Below are 15,664 nucleotides of genomic sequence, written 5' to 3' on the forward strand. Positions count from 1 at the left end.
AGCTCGCCTCGAAGGACTTGATCCTTCCGTTGCTCTTTACTTCCATCTGGTGCAATGTTCACATCGGGAGGAACTTTTTTTTTTTTTCCTGAGCGTTAGCTTCTTTTTCTTCACAGTTTTCTCCTTCCTCTCCTTCCCCTTCTTCTACTTTTGATCCTCAATAGTTGGGGATTTTTTTCTAGATTTTTGTGGGTCTCAATATCCACCTCATCATCCACTATTTCACTCAATCACAAAATCTCTTATTCCCATTAGTTTTAAGTTTTTTCACAACTTTTTGTGGACCTACCATTTTATCTACATATTTTAATTATTTCTTTATCTATTATTATTTTTCAAATTATAATTATAAATTTAATAATATTATTATTAATAATTATAAATTTAATAAATTTAATAACAATTATAACAAAAAATTAAATAAAATTAAAAGAAAAAAAATTAAAAATTAAAATTAAAAAAAAAAAAAAAAAAACTAGCCGTTGCATTTTGCAACGGCAAGCATAATTTAAAAATAAAAAAATAATAAAACAAAGAAGCAAGCATAATTTAAAAATAAAAAAATAATAAAACAAAGAAACAAGCATAATTTACAATGGCGGGCCCATACCCCACACGCGTCTCCCTCCCATCCCTTTTCTTTTTTAAAAAACTGACAAAACTTTTATATTTGTAGGAGAAAAATTCAGCAGCAATTTTGCCTTCCCATTTGTTAAGGAGTCATTCAAAGACATTTTACTGTGTCAAAATTAGGGAATGGACCCCCTATTGGAGTTGCTCTTAGCCACAGGTTTGGAAGCTTGGGCTTCTTCCGCTGCCTGGGCTTCTAAAATCTTTAGGGCAATCTCATTATTTTATATGGATTCCTCTACTTCTTGAACCATGTTCTTAGATTCTTTTTTATCAAAAACTTCTTCACTCTTCTTCTGGATGATAGTTGTCCTTAGCTTCTGGGCCCCGAACAAGAATTGTTGCTCGGTGAGCTTGTAATCCTTCAATGTTGCAGAAGACGCTAGGCGTCCGGCGCGCAGGTGGCTGCTTATTATTATTATTAGGCTAAAGTGTCAAATCACACCATGAACCAATTGCGATATGTCATGCCGCACCATGAACTTTTATATATGCTATTTTGATGCACAAACTATAAAATTTTGTTCGTTTAGACTTTTTAGCAGGTTGCCATCAAGTTACCCATTATAATATGCTGACGTGGAGGTGTTATTTTATTAGCTTATTTAAATATGTATTAAAAATATGACATGGCATTTTTTTACTTTCTCAGCATTTTTTCTCGATCTCTCTTTGTTCTTCTCCGGCTAATCTGTTCTCAGCATCCGATGCGTTCTCAATGCCTGTGTACAAGAATATTTCGGGGTCAGAGATTTTGAAAGAAGTGCTAGGACTAACTCACATGCTTTGCATCCTTAAATGGAAAACAACAACTCTTCTCGCGGCATATTCCTGCTGACTGAAGATCCCTCCAGCAGAAATCAACTGCCTCATAATTATCTCCAATGATTCTGAGCGTGGACGTTGCCTCAAAATATCAAGCGGTGTCATTCCATTCTTATCCCAAGTATTGACATCCATAGAACGCACAGTCATAAGCAACTCCACGAGCTCGGAATGAATGTTACCAATGATGGCCAAATGAAGCGCAATCCTGCCATCGTTATTCTTCGCATTTACAATTTCTTCAATGTCGAAGATCCTTCCACTTACAAATTGCTTCATGAGCTCGATTTGACGGTCCAATCTCCGAAAGCAAGGAGTTTGGAAACCAGTAACCGCAACATGAAGAAATGTTTCTCCAGCTTTGTTTGGTGGCACCTTGTATATCTCTGTAAGCCAACACATGATCCGTGCAAGAATCAGCTAGACGTTCCCTCAGAACCCCGAGATTACCTCCTCTAGCAGCAACATGAAGAGCTCTGTTCTGAATCTCCCACTTGTAAGCCGATGGAATGTCACCAACGTGTTCTTCCAGCTCTTTGCCATTACCTGATACGAACCTCGGGGAAACAACATAATAAAAAAGAATCCTAAAGACATGAGAATTCTTACTCCTCGCAGCAGCATATAATATATCAATGACACCATATTCTCCTTCGCCAAAGACAAGCAGGGGGTCTCTTTCGAGCAATTCTTGGACAAAACTCAAGTCCCCAACAGAGGCAGCAGTATACAGCAGCCATCCACCACATCATCTTATAAGAGAATTTTTGCCTTTCTTGTTCTCGCATTCCACAAGTAGCTTTCTTGCAACCTGAGACCTGCACTTGGCAACATCGTGAAACTGTGCTTCATCATCCCATACAGTCTCAAGGGTGGTTGTCAAGTCGCCAGAATCTGGGTTGGTCAGCACTGTGTGCCGTGGTGGTCAGTCGTTGCTATGGCTGCTGGTGCTGGCTCTGGCGATTTACAGAAGGAGCTTAGTACATGGCGTTGAAGATCAGTCGGATGACCTTCAGTCCATGCCACATCAGCACAGTCTTTGAAATGGGAGTTGAATCTTAAAAATAAGTCCACATCAACACATAACCGTTACCATGTCATCAAGGTAACCTGGAAACCTGCTAAAAAGTTTAGATGAATAAAAATTTATGGTTTATAGACCAAACCAGCAGATATAAAAGTTTAGGGTGCAGCATGACATATGGCAATTGGTTCATGGTGCGTTTTGACACTTGAGCCTTATTATTATTATTATTATTATTATTATTATTATTATTATTATTATTATTATTATTATTATTATTATTATAATAGAGGCATATGTAATATTTCAATAACAGGGCGTTTGGTTGAAATAAAGAAATTAAGGGGGGAAGAATTGTAATTTGGTGAAAATAAAGTAGGAATTCAAATTACATTATTTGGTAGAGAGGAATAGAATCATTGAGAATGAGAATGGAAGAAGTTGTATAAAGACTAAAATATCATTGTGTATAGTAATAATAATGCTAATAATAATCAAGGGTAAAAAAGTTTTTTACTTTCGATTTTCCTTTTAATTCATATGAGGAATATGAATTGCAATTCAACAATCCCTCCAACCAAACACTATAATTTGAATAGCCAAAGAATTGTATTGTAATTAAATTATTACAACTATATCCAACCAAACAACTCATTAAAACTTTCTCTCATACTTCATACAAACATACCCTAATGACATTGTCTGCTAGCTACTTACTCACTCCATAGTCATTGTCATCACCATTCAATTAATAGATAATGGTATATAAATAAAAACGCGTGAGTTTCTCAAATATGGAATGATATATCTACTATACTAACTAGTATTTGTCCCGTGCGATGCACGAAAAATATGTTATAAAAATATATCCTATATGAGGTTTATTTATATATAAAATTTTTGTTATTTAATAATTATTATGTGTAAATTCCTATTATAAAATTATGAACATAAATATATTTACAATTAAAATAATATTCAAGGTGGGTGATTACTACAAATCTTAAACTATATTAAAAATTTAGTACATAGTATTTAATATTACAAATTTTTAAGAACTTAGTAAACTACAATAGTAATTGAATTACAATTTTAGAGTCACCACGGATCAAAATTTTTAGACCTTTGAGATTTCTAACTCTAGATGTAGCAACATACAATTGACCTTTAAAGACCAAAATTACAATTCATAGGTCGAACATTGATTTTTTCTTCCAAATACTATCGAATTAAGTGTGTAATCAATAAAAGTTGAGAACTAATAATTCGAGAATATAATCTTAATGTTACTAAGCCTATTTCACGTCAATTAAGTTGGAGAGTGTTGTTGGATAGTATCCGATGAATCCACGAATAAAGCATCTTTGTCTCCGTAGTCCTCAATATGTACATCAACAATCTTAAATATTAGGACGCCTAGCTATGCCATATATTAATTTCAAATTTATGAACTTTGGGGTTGCATGCAATAAAAGGTATATTTTAAATATACTAAGGGTACATTATATATGTATGTAAGGTACTTTCAATATAAAAATAATATATTTTTAATATATTAAAAATGTATTTGATATTCATGATCCATACAATTATGTGGACCATCATTCACACAATAATTTGCCAGTAGAAATTGAAATATAAATAAATATAATAAATAAATATATATATTAGAAACTATCAGTGGAAATTATTATCATTATTATTGTTATTGTTATTGTTATTATAATTAACAATATTATTATGGTCTTGTGAAAATTAAATGTTGATTATCACCATTTAATTTTCACAAGACCATATAGCTTTATTATATATATATATATATATATATATATATATATATATATATATATATATATATATATATATATATATATAGAGGATAGGATAAGAGCCCAAGGGAGTTAGGCCTATAATGGGTAGAAAAAATGGCGGTCAAATTTTTTAAGTAAATGAATGGCTCAGATTGATTAGATTTTAATTTTTCCTTAAGATTTCCTAATTTATCCTTAATGAATATGATTATCCTTTAACTTTTCCATTAAATATTATCTTTTCCGTTAATTTTTGTTAGTTCACCGTTAACTTACTCATTGTTTCAATAAGAAAGGTCTTAGGTTCGAACCTCATTCCAATCAAAGTTGGCATAATTAGTACTCTATTTTACTCTTATTAAATTAAATAATAATTTAGTAGCTACAACAAAAAATAATACATATGCATTTTTTTATTTTAGAATTATGTGTCTACCATGTCTTTATTCAAAAAAAAATATCTGTTATCAATAAATTAAATAAGAGAAATAATTTCATTAGTTATATTGTATTTATTTTTCTCCAATATGAAAATTCTTTACGTTCAAATTCATCAATTGATTATATTCGCTACATTGTCCCTACAATGTCTTTATTAAAACAAAAATTATTCATTATCAATAAATTAATTAAGAGAAATAATTTTATTAGTTATATTGTCTTTATATTTCTCCAATGTAAAAATTCTTTACATTCAAATTCATCAATTGATTATATTCACTACATTGTCTATTATCTTTGTGTGCACTATTTTTAATTAAATATCGAAGTTATAATACAAAATAATGCTATATATTTATTTACGAAATATTTTATTAATACTATGAAAAAATTAAAAAAATATAATTAATAAATTCAATCATATTAACTACTTGAGGGAATTGTTAACAAAGAGAGTATTCAAATCAAACAATAAATTAAAGTGAGAACTACCTCGGAATGTCCTTGTTTGACAATCAGCAGCTAGCGATTAGCGTTAGCGGATTATATTAGCGAATTTGACCAGCGAATTACATCAACGATTGGTAAAAAATATTTGAAAAAATTAGCTTTTTAGATTAATATGTAAAATAACTTAAGAGTATATATATATATATATATATATATATATATATATATATATATATATATATATATATATATATATATATATATATATATATATATATATATATATATTTGATAAAAAATAATAATTGTTTAAAAAATAATAATAATAATAATAATTGTTTTTAAAAAATAAAAAAATAAAAAATATAATTAAGGCAATCATATTAACTACTGGGGGATTTATTGAAAAAAAAAGTATTCAAATCACACAACAAATTGAGGTGTGAAACTATCTCGCAATGTCCTTGTTTGGCAATCAGCAGTTAGTTCTTCAATATTAGTATATATTTAATATTTTATGCCCTAATTTTTATTTTATTGACAATTATAATCAATCTTAAATATATTATCTTGCATTTGTAAACTTAGAATTGCCTATTTAAATACGCAAATTTAACATTCAATTATCTATGCATGAATAATTCCAATATATTGATTTACATCCTCCCACCGCTCTGTCGGGTCGGGGTGTGGGGGGCCCTTGGGGTTAGGGTTCAACCTTTTTGAATTGGAAGAATGAATAATTCCAATATAATCTTGTCTTGATATACTTTAAAATACTTATTTAAAAAAAACATTGGGCATTATCCCAATCGCGCAATGCGCGTAAAAAACTAGTTAATTAAACAAACGACTTTGTCCATGTCACGCCATTAATAGATAATAACGATGTATGAAAATGAATTTCTTATTAAAGAGGTGTTTTTAAATTTGTCCGTTATGAATTTAGCACATAAAGTAAGAAATAAAATGCCAATATATATGTAATATTTTGTTACCAATGAAGAAATAATAATTCAGATGCAAATTTTCCCCTTTTGGGTCTTACCTACTACTTACCAACTCCATAGTGGTTAACGTATAAAAACAAGTTCTTAAATAGGTAAAGATGTGTGTTTCTAAATTAGTAGATCTTTTCATCATGCGCGCGGGATGGGTAGAAAATTAAGAATAATGATCCAAACCTAATCATCATCTCCTCATTGTGTTTAATTACGTATATAAAGGAAGCCCCCCGGCCCTGTTAAGAAATCATTGTCTTCATTATATTCTCATTGAATAGAATAGGCAAAGAAAACGGCTATGGCGGCAACGCCCAGCGCGTCTAGGAAAAGAATATTAACCTATATCACAGACGACTCCAACAGGAAAACCACGTTCAAGAAGAGAAAGAAGAGTTTGGTGAAGAAGGCACGGGAGCTGAGCGTGCTGTGCGGCGTCACGGTGTGCGCCGTGGTGTGCAGCCCTTTCAGGGAGATTGAGACGGAGGTGTTCCCCGACGAGGGCGGGGTGCGGGAGGCCTATGCCCGGTTCAAGGGCATGACGCAGGTGGAGCAGACTCGGAGGAAGTATAGCCAGGAGACGATCACTGAAGAAAGGTATGAGAAGGTGAAAAGTAAGGCGCTAAAAGTGTCGACAGGGAACCAGGAAAAGGAAATGACGGAGATGATGTACCAGTACTTGAGTGGACAGCTGATGAGCCTGCCTGCCATGAACTTGGTTCATCTCAATGACTTGGCTGTGGTGACCCAAAGGCATTTGGAGCGAATTACTGAGAAGCTTGCGGCTCTGGGGAAAGAGGGGGATTCGGTTTTGATGCCTCCCCCTCCTCCTCGTGCTCCTGCTTCCATGGATATGGGTGGTGGCATGCGAAATGATGAAGGTAATGGAATGTATGTGAACACCAACAATCGCCCAGAGGGACCTGCGTGCTGATGATGATGATGGCATGGGGGCTTGAACAATCCTGGCTTAATTGAACTCTGCAATTTTAATTTAATTTCCCGGCCCCTAGCTTTAATTTGCTTTAGTAAAATTATCCTACTATCCAAGATTTGTGATGTGTATGTTCTTGTCATCGAGTCCATCAGGAAGCTAAGCTGCTAGAAAAGTTATCCAAACAATAATATATGGTTTAATATACTTTGTCAAAGTGTTATTGAAATTTGATATCAAATGAAAGAGATTATTATGGATTTGGGTCAAGTGGACTTTCTTTTTGATCAATTTGCACACATTATTGCGTGCATATCAAACCCCACACACACACACACACATATATATATATATACACTAAGAAGAGTCAATAAAGTTAGGGTAACACTGAAACCGTCTCACGTGTCTCTATTTGTGAGACGGGTCGAACTCATATAAGTTTTTGCCTTAAAAAATTTGTAAGGTCAAAAGTTGATTTAAACCATAAAATAATGTGTGAAGGAATGATCATCAAGAAAGCAAACATTTTGGTTCCTTGGCCGGGCTATTTGATTTCTGTTTTCCAATTGTTCTATTGACTACTTTTATATTCTCTTATTATGCTCTAATAGTGCAAGTGTTGAGTTTGTGATGCTATTTGGATTTTTTTTTCATTTTTGTTAATGGCTTTGTTATTAGGTCTTTCCTTGGTAGTTTTTAGTACTCGAAACTCATAAGCGTGAAGAAATTGTATGGATTTAATTAACCTGTTCAAATTAATGGTGTGAGATGTGTATATTATATATTTGAAAATTTTTAAGTGAGATTTTGTCATCTTTTATGGTTACAGGACTCAATCAAATGGTCCAAGGAACAAGTAAGCTAAGTCATACACCTTTCTCACTTATTGTAGCCCTTGAGACTGTTACTTCTTAATGTTTCTATACTAATGGTAGCCCTTGAGAAAGCATCAGAATATTGGAATAAATTTTACTGGTTTTTCAAATGTTAGTTGGCATTTATATTTCCATTTTGTCATCCTAATTTCTATGACTTGTGCTACATTCAATACTAATACAACTATTTTTCTAACATGTAGGGGGTGTGGTTGAATGGAAGGGACTTATTCATCTTTAACTAAAGGTTAAGAGTTCGATTCTTAGTTTTGGAAATTGAAACCCTTAGTATACTCAAAAAAAAAAAAAATTGTTATTCTAGATTAATTCCTTATTGTTAGCTACAATCATCACATCTAGTTATCATCATTATGTAATGAAAGCATCTTTGAACTTGGCAAAGTTTTGTGCTTTTTTAGAAATCCTTTTATTGAGGGCTTGTATTATTGGGAGTTTAAGATGTCATATTATTGTTCATTTACTAGTTTCTTTAATTGATTATAATGACTATTTCTAGTCTTAGTTTCAGAAACCTGAAAATGGATCCATTAGTCATAAGGTTCAGAGGCTTGGCAAAATATGATAAAGGTATTGACTTTCCCTTGCTTAAAATTTTAATTACACTTATTACTAAAATTCATTTAGCATTTTATGAAATGATTTGTTTTCTGAATTTGAGGTTTCATTTTAGTACTTGATGTAATTTCAGCTTTTGTATTTATCTAATTAGAAATTGACTATTTAATATTACGCTGAGATTAGTTAAATATTTGGTTAATTTCCATGGTCTCAATGAGCTTTCTTGTTGCCTGTATTTATCCAATTAGAAATTGACTATTTCATTGCAGTTATTACCGAAATTTATTTAGCCAGACACAAAAACGTGTCTTCAGCGTATCTATTATGACTTTAACCGTAAAGAAAGGGAACAAGTTAATTGAGTCTTTCAGAACAAATAGTATAATTTGAGAAAATATGTTTAATAGAGATAAAGTAATAATGAGAGCTCCAACAATCCTAGCTTAATTAAACTCTGCAATTTTAATTTCCCGTACCCAACTTTAATTTGCTTTATACTCCGTAGTAAAATTATCCTACTATCCAAGAATTTGTGATATGTATCAGTGTATGTTCTTGTCATCGAGTCCATCAGGAAGCTGCCAGAAAGGTTATCCAAACAATAATAATGGTTTAATATACTTTGTCAAAGTGTTATTGAAATTTGATATAAAATGAATTGAAAGAGATTATTATATATGGATAGATTTTGGGTCAAGTGAACTTTCTTTTTGGTCAATTTGCACACATTATATTGCATGCATATCAAACCATATATATGTATGATATACACAAGTGAACTTTCTTTTTGGTCAATTTGCACACATTATATTGCATGCATATCAAACCATATATATGTATGATATACACAAATGACGTATGTACCTACGCTTGCATTACTCTATATTCTTAGAGCATGTTTAGTTCATATACAATTCAACTTACTATTGAGATAGAATATAGAATATAATAATTGTCAAAGTATGATATAAAATGACTATATATATATATATATATATATATATATATATATATATATATATATATATATATATATATATATATATATATATATATATATCACGAGAGAGTTTTTGACACGGATGTGATTGATGTGCGACTAACACGCGAAATAATCAAATCTGCGCCATTATCCATGCGAAGCACGTCCGATCCGCCATATTCCTCCGATTGCCCCATCATATGTTGGAAAAATGACATTTTAAGTGGCTATTTTGTGGTACAATTATCAGTGGGGTCCACTTTCAATTTGGGTCGGATCAAAGTGGATTCGGGTTCTTCGTAATGAGACGAAGAGATTGATATATTGTACGCTCAAAACGGATAATGGGTGAATGAGATATTGATTCTCAAAATAGACCCATTGAGTTGGAAAAATGAAGGGAAAAGTGAGCTTTGTCCCACATTGTTTTGGAAAGAGGATTTGACCCCCCCCCCCCCCCCCCTTTATACAAGAGCTCTTTTTGAACTTGTAGAATTGTATAACATAGAGGCTCTCTCGCGCGGGGGGTGCAAATCAAATTCCAACTAGAGATGAGTTCGAAAAGGCTTGATTCAAGCCCGAGCTCGTGTGCATCGACACCTGCGGGCACGAATGTCGTCCAGAAATTGGCTGGCCTTGCGGGCTAAGTTATGCCAACTTTCGGTATCAATTTTCCAACAGAATAGCCACTTGGGTTCGGCCTGTGAGACCGAATCGAGGCCACCGAGCCTGTGAGACCGAATCACAGGCTGAATCGAGGCCACTGAAACAAGTCTCGGTCGAGACACGTTTCGGCCAGCGAGGCCGAGACAAGTTTCGGCCAGTAAGGCCGAAACTAAGCAAGCATCAGGTTTCGGCCCACTAAGCAAGCATCAGGTTTCGGCCTTGGGCCGAAACGAGACAGTCTGGGTTCGGCCTCTGGGCCGAACCATGGCTGAAGGCCAACAGACAAATATGGGATTTAATTCTACAGTTACGGAATTAATTTCAATTTAAATTTTGAATTTAAATCCCATGGGATGCCTTGCGCTTTCAGGTGTTACAAAACCAAGTTTAATGGTCATGATCAATGCTATTAAGTACTTCTTCCCTATATAAGAAGGGGTAGAAGGCAGAAGTTTTTACAAACAACAAGAACAAGCACAAGAGCTCTACACGAAATTCTGTTTTCAAGCTTCAAAATACTTCTGCTTCTACTCCTTTCTTAAGACTAACTGTGTTCAAGGCTTTGCTCTAGTTCGCCGGGTTCGTTCGTTTGGGTGCTCAAACGTCGAACCGTAGCGCGTTTTATCCTGGGAAACCTAGGCAACGACGCTCCTAGCACTGTTGGGAGGTGGCAAATAAGGTTTTAAGGAAAGAGTGGTCTCTTGACTCACGCTAAAAACCCTTACCCAAACACGAGCCATCTTTTCCTTCTTTCGGTTTTGGATTATGCTTCTAAGCAAAAATCCTCCTTTTCTGATATAGTTTTGGTTGAAATTATAATCTGTGGATTATAAATTCCATTTGGTTGATATGTATATATCTTTTCCGTAGATATTCATGCATATAACCATGGTGGTCTGATTTATATATATATTTGTGTGTATATATATATTTCGGATATATATATCGAATAATATTTTATATACTTTCGTGTGTGTATATATAAATATTATTTTACGATATTAAATCGATTTTTGGTTCATTATCACCAACATCATAGTCGCGTCAGGCGTAGCATGTGCGGTGGCCCCGGTGTCCGGATACCACCCATCGGCCGGAGTTTGCACTGGAGCCGGAACATCTGCTGGCACTGCCATGTTCGCCTGGGGTGAGGGTTGCGGGTGGTACCTTTTGTAGCAGTACATGGAGGAGTGTCCATGGCTCCGACATATTTGACACCGCGGACCTCCGCGGCCGCCACGGCCACCACCACGATTCTGTCCTCCGCGACGTCCGCCACCGCGTCCAGACTGCTGCGACTGCCTCCCGCCATTGGATGAGCCAAGGCCGGGTCCCGCAAAGAAGGCGGAGTGCGAAGCAGTGGAGTCGCCGGTAGGGTAATCATCCACCAATATGAATTCGTGCGCCTGGAGATAGTCCGATAGGTGCGACAATGTCACTGCATTGCCGGAGGTGAAGGACGCCGCCAGTGCTTTCAGTTCCGGTCGAAGCCCACGAATCACGTACAGATTTTACTCCATGAGAGAGAGAGGCCGACCGGCCTGGATTAGGGACTCGACAAGCACCCCCGCACGGCCTAGGTACTCGGCAGTCGCGGAGTTGCCCTGTCGTAGCATCTGGAATTGCCCGAGGAGATTGAGACAACGCGCTTGGCTGGAGGAACCGAGAGCGGATGTGATGGACTCCCAGATTGCCGCAGATGTGGTTCGCCCGAGTGCAAGGTATAAGACTTCATCCGACATGGATGAGATTAGGAGAGACAGGATCGATTGATCTCGCTTCACCCAAGCGCGATATTCCGGATTGGGGATGATGCTCGTCGTGGTGGTGCCTGCCGACGAGCCCTCAGACGGTGGAGCATCAGTGATGGTTTCCGGTGGACACGGAAGAGACCCATCTACAAAGCCAAGAAGTTCCTGACCCCGGAGAAAGGGAATTAGCTGCGCGCACCAAAACAAAAAATTGCGTGACGTGAGTTTCATCGTCACGTAATGATGTGCGCCGGCGAGAGAAGGACCGCCGGCCAGGGAGGGTGAACCGGCAGCGGAAACCGTACGCTCGGATGAGTTGGTGGACATTCCGATGGTACGATAATTTCACGGTGAAGAGGGGTAAATTTACGGTGGAGCTAGAAAAGACCGATATCCCGGCTGATACCAGATTAGAGAATGGATTTCACTCAATAACTGAATCAGAAGAGATTACAAAGTATATCACTACAAGGACTCTAACAAACCCTGACTAATAGAACAAGACTAACTATCTAAATGTCTACCACATAATACAAGACTATATATTATACAAAGATAATAAGATGAAATAATATATATACTAACAGCGGGTGTATCTTCTGATGATTGAAATTGAATAATAGTGATGTAAATTGATTTATGTGTTTTTTAAACACAAGAGAAGCTAAAATTGATAGTATTTTAAAAGCACATATATGTTTTGACTAGGTTAAATTAAATGTTTCATAATATCACTGTTGTGAATTTTATATACTCCGTAATTTGTATTGATTAGGACATCAGTATATTGTAGTATTTTAATTTGGGTTATGGAGTTTGTACTTGACCACCTTTCACCACGCCTCTCTCTGAATATGTATGTAGAATCGTGTGCATGGGGTTGGCGAACCCACCCCGTAGTGAGAGGGAGGACAAGTCCACGTACCAACTGGTGTTGTCGCGTGCACGATGGTAATGGTTAGTGTGCATATTTATGAAGTATAGATGGAAATGATGGTGCTTTACGTTTTGAAAGATTTGTTTTGTTAATTTTGTTGTTTTTTTTTGTTTATATATTTATTGTTCCGAAAGGATTTTGATGTAATTTTGTATTGATTATCTCTTTAATGGGTTTTGCTTTAGTTGTTTTTGCACTAAGGTGATAAATTCACTTTTCCTTTGACCCTTTGTGTATATGCTTTTCCATTCTTGTTTTGATAAGTGAGCTTTTGTGTATGAATTATGTCTAGAAGTGGTTGATTATATTGTACATAGATAAAAATATTCCTGGAATAATTGTTTCTGTAGCTAGAGACCAATGATTTAGGGGTATTGGTGCATGCACAGTCGTATACGGGTGCATGCACACATTCGCTAACCTAAGTGCACATGGTATTTCGTATATCAATTAGCATCATGGCACAAACTCGTTAACCCAAGTGCACACACAACACAATCCAAGTGCACACCAAAATGTTTAACATCTTTTCTTACACAAACTAATTCTGCAAATTTTGGCACACACAGTGTAACCTAAGTGCACACACTCATCCCAACTGCCCAACATAATCTATCAACCCAAGTGCACAATAACTTATTTTGCATCTTTTCATCCACATACTCATTATCGACGTTATGGCACACACAGTTTAACCCTAGTGCACAACATAGTCTTTAACACCAATATGGTTTTGGTGCATGCACAAATTCATTAACCTAAGTGCACAAGGTATTTCCTATATCAGTTTTTTGAGCATCATGGCACAAACTCGTTACCCCAAGTGCACACACGTACATTTTTATCTAAGTGCACACACAACACAATCCAAGTGCACACCAAAATGTTTAACATATTTTCCTACACAAACTAATTAATTTTTCAAATTATGGTACACATAGTGTAACCTAAGTGCACACAGTCAACCCAAGTGCATACCCTAATCTACCAACCTAATTGCACACAGTTCAACACAAGTGCACACCAACTCGTTTTACGTCTTCTCATCCACACACTCATTATTTATGTCTACATGCACACATTCCGTTCATTGTATCATTGGGTATTTTCTGCGCTTGTCCAAGTGACTCAGTGTCTCATGTCATAATTTAAAATAATTTGAGTTTTTAAAAATTTTAAGATTTTAAAATTTATATATAATCAAGAAGGCAAAGCATAATTAATTTAAAATAATTTAGTCTAATACCAAGTAACTTATGGTTTGATAGCATTTTTGTTACTTTTCATAAAGAAGGTTTTAAGTTAAGTCTCACCTCAATTGGGGTCGGAATATTTGTTGAACATATTTTGGTATTTCTTTAAAAAATCAATGAGTATAGTTGATCGTTGAAACAAATAAGAGTTTTTTCCACTTTTGGTCCTATGACTTTAGTGTCTCTGTCAACTTAGGTTGATAACTTTCATTCCTGACATATGTAGTGCTTGACTTTGATTTTTTTTCCACTTTTAGTCCTTCTGGTCATCTGAGCGACTACTTTTAATCGGAATCACTAAATTATCTTTTATATTTAGATTTAAGAGGGATAAATAAGTCTTTCACCATCACTTAAATAATAAACAAAAAAAAAATTAAAACTATTTAATTATCTTCTTCTTCCCGTATTTCATCTCCCTCTCTTACTGTAAACACACATGTGAACACAACCTCTACAAAATATTCTTCTCAATCAGCCAGGCCTGGACAAATTCAAGGAAGAACAAGTATAATATTGGTGTATTGGGGGTTATTGGTTAGTGCATATTTTATTGTTATGAAAAGATTGTTGGAAGCTCCATGACTGCACCTTGATCCTCTCCTCCTTCTTCTTCAACTTGCACTGCACTTTCATCCAACAACCATTTCTCAAGAAACGTTAATGGAGGAGGGTTATCATTATCATTACTTTCCTACACGTTCTGCTTATTATTCCCACTGTAACTCTCACTCTCCATTCCATTCATCAAGCTCCTAAACATCACAATAGAATCCAAATACTCCTCCTTCGAGATCGCCCCATTGTTGTCGTTGCTCCCCGCTAATCCGCCGCCTCCGGGCTGTTCTGGTCTTCCTCCTACTCCCGGCCGCCGCCATGGGAGGTCGCCACCGTCAACCCCTTGGACGAAGAAGACGAGGATGAAGCTCTCATCCACCCCTCCAGTAGCCTGGAAATGTTCTTCGCGCTCGAGGCATAGAGAGGAGATGATGAAGTGGCGATCTGTGGCCTGTCAGTGAAGCTATTCTTGGAGACAAGATGATGGTGACTTATTTATCCCTCTTAACTTTAAATATAAAAGACAATTTATTGATTCTGATTAAAAGTAATCGTTTAGATTGCCAAAAGGACTAAAAGTGAAAAAAATATCAAAGTCAAGCACTACTTATGTCAGGAATTAAACTTGTGAACTTAAATTGACGGAGACACTAAAGTCATAGGACCAAAAGTGGAAAAAACTCAACAAATAATAATGCACTACACCTTTATTTTAAAAGTGGAGTGGAAAGTAGTTTTGGTATTTAAAAAATTAAAAATTAAAAAGCTTTCCGCGACACCCCTGGGAGAGGGTGCCGCGGAAAGTTAACCCAAAATTAAGCAAATTAGGTCTGAGACTTTTCGGATTTCCGCCATTTTTGCCTTCTCCCATTTCCGCCGCCCTTCCTCTGCCGACGACGACAGCTGACCTTCCCCTTGCCATTCACTCCATTTCTGACGACGCCTGA

The 15,664-nt window shown here is 35.5% G+C and overlaps 1 protein-coding gene across 1 annotated transcript; it reads left to right on the forward strand.

Annotated features, from left to right (window-relative positions):
- The first annotated feature begins 6,483 nt into the window (after window positions 1-6,483).
- Window positions 6,484-7,116, forward strand: LOC109164713 (agamous-like MADS-box protein AGL80). The gene has a single exon (XM_019313261.1). It carries the CDS (start codon window positions 6,484-6,486, stop codon window positions 7,114-7,116), a length of 633 nt encoding a protein of 210 aa, XP_019168806.1.
- Window positions 7,117-15,664: the final 8,548 nt, after the last annotated feature.

Source organism: Ipomoea nil, unplaced genomic scaffold (assembly GCF_001879475.1).
Source record: "Ipomoea nil cultivar Tokyo-kokei standard unplaced genomic scaffold, Asagao_1.1 scaffold3069, whole genome shotgun sequence".
Lineage (NCBI taxonomy): Eukaryota > Viridiplantae > Streptophyta > Magnoliopsida > Solanales > Convolvulaceae > Ipomoea > Ipomoea nil.